Source organism: Gavialis gangeticus, unplaced genomic scaffold, assembly GCF_001723915.1.
Source record: "Gavialis gangeticus isolate Ggan-Ray unplaced genomic scaffold, GavGan_comp1, whole genome shotgun sequence".
In the NCBI taxonomy this organism is placed as follows: domain Eukaryota; kingdom Metazoa; phylum Chordata; order Crocodylia; family Gavialidae; genus Gavialis; species Gavialis gangeticus.
In genome coordinates, this window is record NW_017728997.1 from 36,734,317 (window position 1) to 36,740,247 (window position 5,931).

At 39.5% G+C, this 5,931-nt stretch overlaps 1 protein-coding gene across 4 annotated transcripts in view; it reads left to right on the forward strand.

Moving 5' to 3' along the window:
• The window catches only part of IQSEC1 (IQ motif and Sec7 domain 1), a 127,989-nt gene that overhangs the window by 103,573 nt on the left and 18,485 nt on the right, over window positions 1–5,931 (forward strand). For all 4 annotated transcript variants that reach the window (XM_019505068.1, XM_019505065.1, XM_019505066.1 and 1 more), the window contains one exon: window positions 2,854–2,953. In XM_019505068.1, coding sequence (XP_019360613.1) covers window positions 2,854–2,953 — 100 coding nt within the window. The remainder of the gene's footprint in view (window positions 1–2,853; window positions 2,954–5,931) is intronic.

The following is a 5,931-nucleotide window of genomic DNA, read 5'->3' on the forward strand; positions in this document are numbered from 1 at the left end:
GGCCTGGCAGGGGCACCCCATGGTTCCCTCCCCCCTCCTCCTGCTCCCCATCCCCTGCCCCCTACTTACCAGCTCCACATCTGGCTCCAGCTCCCTGCTATAGCGGGCGGGGACTGCTCGAATCATTGAAGCTCTCCGAATCTTTTCCGAAGATTCAGAGAGCTTCGAATCAATTCGGACCTTTTTATGGGTCCCCTGATTCGATCTTTGGATTTGGAGATTTGGCCACTGAATCGGGCCGAATCTCCTCCAAATCAAATCAGCACCTGAAGCTTCACACAGCTCTAGTAATCGTGTAGTGGGGATTTTCAGAAGTGCCTAGACACCTGATTTCTTGAAATCAATAGGCATTAGTTATCTAGAAAAGCTTGAAGATGCCACAAGTGCAGGTATAGATGTACCTTTAAAAATCTGGTTCTTAGTTCTTGCAAGTGTTTAATCCTAACAAAAAAGTAGTTTTGGACCTTCCATTACCATTGGTTGCCTGGAAACTGAGAAACTGAAAAGCTCAGGAATAGGCCCTATTTGCCAAACGGAACACTTACAAACCTGGATTTGTGATTTGCAATAGAAGTCCCTCCTTTTACATATGAACACGCTCCTCTAGGCAGAAGTGGGAAGTTTAATTTACTTGTGAAAGCTGGAGCATATTCATGAAAATAAGCTGAATTTTAGAAGTTCTGATATGAGTTGGTCCTTGTAATAACTTAAATCAGGTATAGCAAATCAATGGAAAATACATTTTACATGTTTTATTTGTACAAATGTAATTAGTATTGCATTACATCAAAACCACTGTTTTCCCTAATTTTTTGGTAATGTGAATGGACACTTGAGTTTATTTTTTTAACTGTTCCTAGCTGATTGAGTAGGTGAAGGAAGCTTGAATTTACCTTTATGTTGCATTTTATTCAATGCGAAGGACAAATGCCCAGAACATCAGAACATTTGTAAAAACCAAATTCAAATGCATTTTAAAAATAAAAGTCACGGATATAATTGGAGACACTTTTTGAGACCTGATTATTTTCTGTTTGCATAAACATATAACCCTGAGCCTCAAACAATTGAGGAAAAGTTCACGTCTGATTTTAATAATTATTGATAACTCATAAATGTAAATAAAAAATTTTATTTGAACCCTAAAGATATTTTACTACTAATTGTGACTGATTGTAAGGAAGTGCTCTGCTACTGTAGCATTTTATTACAGACAGTGCTTCTAAAGGAATGGCCCATCCAACGGGTGATGAATTTGATTTACCTACTTGAGATACAGTAAAACAGGAAAGAGATTATTACACCTGGCTATTGATCTGTTTTCAGAAGATATTTTATTAACCCAATGTATTTATTAACTTGACTATAGATTGAACATGTTGAAATACATTTTACAGTTGGCCTCTTTTCCCAATATGATTTTAGCTGCTTTATTCTCAAAAATAAAAACCAATAAGAGTTACAGTTTGGAAGTATTTGTAGTGCTTAATAATCTGAATGTGTAAATTTTTTTTAACCCGGATAATATAGAAACTAGGTGAATAGTACATCTCACACACTGCTGTGAGTAGTAATAAAAATATACAACTCGCAGTTGGCTCACAATTGCTTGCAACCCCACTTCTGGTCTGTATCCATCTATTATGTTGATTTGTGTATGCCTGCACTCCTAAGCACTGCAACCCTCGTTTAGGAGCTGCTGTTTTAGTGCATTGTGAATGAAAGTAAATGAGTAGATAAAAATAAGGGAGAGGCTGTGAGGGTGACACAGAATGACAAAGTTGATAGACTGAGTAGATTAAAAAGAGAAATGGAGTACTTGGAGATTTGGGGCAAAGATGTGTGTGAGAGAGAAAATACAGAAAGGGAGGTAGAAATTAGTGTTGGGAAAGAAGGGGAAGCAGAAGATTACGGGGAAGGGGAAAGAAAGAAAAGAAAACAATCTTAAACTAACTTAAAGATCTGTTATCTAAAGAAAAGTAACTGCAAACAAGCAGAGATGCAGCAAGCTTCTATTTTATACTTGTATTTTTTCACATACCTTACACCCCCAAATAAGGGACAGGAGAATGAAAAAAAGATTTTTTTTTTCTAGTCTTTCCTACCACCACATGAGTTTACCAGGGTGAAAGGCTCCAACAAACATGCAGCTGCAAAGCTCAAGGATTGCAGCTGCAAAGCTCAAGGATTAACCCTGTCACAGCTACTGTTGAATTGGCAGCAGCTTTTGGCTGATCTTTGGAGCTGCAAGTAAAGAGTGAATGATGCTGAGAACTGGACTCTGCCTCCTCTGCAAGTCTGTGGGAGCACAGCCTGTTACAGCCACTCCCCATGTCTCCATCCCAACAGAGAAATTGGTTTCCTTGTTTAAAGCACATACCTCGGTTTTGAATGGCTAATTTCTGAGAAAAGGGTGATGTAAATACATGTGGCATAATGTGTAAGTTAATTGACAATATATACAATATACAGCAAATGATGTGCAGCTGCTTTGTTTTATAAATTTTAGCATCCATGCGGAAAATGGTACTATATACAGTTATATTCACCTAGATAAAAGTTTGAACCTTCTGACTAGCAGAGGGCCAAATAAATGTTTTGTTTAAGTTTCTGTTAGAAAGTAATAGAAGCACACTTAACTTGACCCACTGAAGTGCAAAAGAAGATTCAGTGAAACTAATAAGCAGATATTGTATGACAGACTGACAGCTCTTTGACAAACTATTTTTGGTAAGCCAGAGACCAGGAGTCATTAAAGGGAATATAAATGAGAGATTAATATTATGCATTCATATTAATATATTAATAAACACAATTCTCTATTTTGTGTTGTTTTAAAATTGATATTTTCAGGTCACCAAGATCTTTCAAAAGAAGAAGAACTCGGTCACGTACAGTTTTCGACAGTCCTTTTCTCTTTATGGAATGCAAGTTCTTCTTTTTGAGAATCAGTGTAAGTATTTTTTTTCTCTGTTTTTAGGTGACCATGTGGTTTCTGATGTGGCAATGAAGCATTGCACATTAGTTTTCTAGATTTGAGAATGAAGTTAGTGTATGTTGCAATTGACCCTGGAGTTAACTACATCACGCTGTCTGAACATAGGAGGCAGAAGGACTGTTGGAAGATTTCTGGCCTAAGGCTAGGAGTCTCATCTAACTCAGTGTGATTTTTCTGAAAATAATGGGAACAAATTTGGCATTATCCATTACTGGTCACAAGGTATAATGGGATGAGCTATATTTATCTATCATAACATATAATGACTATGAGTGAAGTTTGTGGAAATGCAGATCACTATTCAATTTATTTACTGATTTATAATTAATCTCTGTGACTAGGGCCCCTGTTATACATTACCTATATTAGGCAATTAACTGGTTAATCATGCAATAAATTTAAACCAGCCACATGTACAAAGTAATTATCACTTGATAAAAATGACTATCCAGCTATTAAAAGGGCCAACCAACTTATAACGTTAGTGCTTGAAAATGTGTAACAACTCTATACCTGGTTTCTGTCTCGCTTTAATTTGCCTGTGTTGCAGGGCCCTAGGTAACTTATTGTTATTAATACAAACTCAAAATATAGTTAGATAAAGTTTTTTACTTATCTTGTGGCCAGATATTCTAGAAGCAATTTAAAGGCTGTGCCAGTCCAGAGTGCCTTCAAGGTACTATCAAACTTGTCAAATTCAGTCTCCAGGAAACAGCAAAAAATAAGAGGTTCTTACAAGTAGTGTTTTTCCATGTGAATATCTTGCCCTTGTAGATTTTAACTCCAGACATCAATAATAGCAAGACAGCAAAACATAGTTCTCTTTGGAGCATAGTGGGAAGGTGGTGTCTCTGACTGTAAACAAACATCACATTTCTTCCTGGAGAAAGCCTTTTGTCCTGGGATCCTACAGTCATAAAAATCTGTTGTTCTGCTTTAAGTACCTGTGCGATAGGCAAGAGAAAATGTGCTAATACTATACTTTGGGATACAGCTGTGTGCGTCTGTAAGTTAATTGCTGGTGGGTCAAGTTGAGTCATTCCAGGGACAAGGATTCAGTCTGCATCTTGCTGGCCACCTACTGGCAGAAGACCATTAATGCAGCACGGAAGGGCTACATGTGTAAATGACTGTCCCCTGCCTGCTTTGATATGGGTGAAAACCCCAGATAATTAGGGCTCCTTTGGTGAGACATAAGTTTACAGTCTCTGACAATAGGTGTCCACATCACATATGACTCTCTCTAGGGCCTAGTCAAAACATTAACCTGTATAACAGCCCCAGTACAGTTCACAGTATTGCATGTGATAGTTTGTTTTCCTCCGAAGTGGACAGCACTTAAAGTTCCCAGTGAACTCTAAAAATAGCAATATGTTGTAATGGCTCATGTCAAGAAAAGACATGCTTAATATGTCTTGCCATATTTTATATGAACTGAAGCATCTGAGTGATTCTACTGCATAGCCCCATGTTGACTGAATAGCTGCAATCTAGCCACAAGGTTACAAATGCGTATAGTTCATATTGAAGAGGTATACCTACAGTCTGCTGTTCCTCATACATTAAAACAGGAGTAAAGAGAGGTAGTTAGCCATATTAGTCTGCCAGCAGAAGGCAAGGTGATATGACACCTTAAAGACTACCTCCATCAGAAAGCATAAGCTTTTGCAGTGAGAACCTGTTTCATCAGGTGCTATGAAAAAGTAGGTTGTCCCCTACAAAAACTTATGCCTTTTTGATTGAGTTAGTCTCTAAGGTGCCACTCTCCCCTGCCTTTTAAATGAAAACATGTCTACTATCATGTAGATATCTAGAAGCAGTGATGGATCTGATGTGGCAAAGATCAGACATGCACCTTTCCCAGGACACACTGACTTGATCCTATTTGTGTAAAAGGAAATCCACAGAACTATTGATTCAGCTGAAATGAGATGTCTCTGAGTGCTTCCTGAGTACTGATGAAACTGTGGCCAGCCTATATCCCTTGTTGCTTGAAGAAGGCCAAACATATTGAAAAGGAGGGGCAACAGAGTGTACCCTAGAGGGTTCCTTATGTGAGATATATTAGGAAGTCGAGGAGCAAAATCACTGAAGCTTGTTTTCCAAAGAAATTACAGTTTCTCCAGATGGCCTCTGTGTGCTGTTATTTGGGAACAAATTGTAAACCGCACAGGTAGCTGGGGGAAGAGAGTCTCTTCCCAGTATTACATATGAAATACATATTCTCCAAGCCTTCTTTCACCCGTGGTGCTGTTCCTCAAAATCCTTCAAGACTAATACTTTGACTAGAGAAAGCAAGAAACAAATGTTGCCATTTTATCCAGAAAATGTCATAGCTGTCGGAATCAATTTGAGGATGGAATTTGTGAATATTCAGAGAGCAGTGTCAAAGCAAACATTACACTTAAGACATAATTTACTTGTTAATTGTGCCATAAATAGTAACCCAGCCACACATTTTGGCAGTTAGTAGAACAACAACAAGGGAACATAGCAATAAAATATTCCGCAAAATATGTATAATATTTTTGTGGGTGGTTTCCACTGCATCTAAAATTGAAAGTGTGGCAGTGTAGCCCTGTCACACAGCCTAATGCCAGCTACATGACAAAACTTGGTTAACTACTGCCCTTGTTGGCAGGCTAATAGGTGGGGTGTTGAGCCGGGGCTGCGCTAGGCAGCTGGTGGCAGCAGCACTGGAAGCAGAGCAGCAGCAAAATTTGGGGTGGATGCAGCATCTTCCCAGTGCCACTGGTGCCCACTCCAAGCCCAGCCCCTATCAAGAAGAGCCCTGCGCAGCCCTGGCTGCAACCTGCCCCACCCCACCCCATGCAGATCTGGGGGCCACATGCTCCCCTGTGCCTCCCAGGGTGCAAGCAGTAGCGGGGGCTGCCTCCCTCCTCACACAAGCTGCGGCTCCACCCCCCACGACC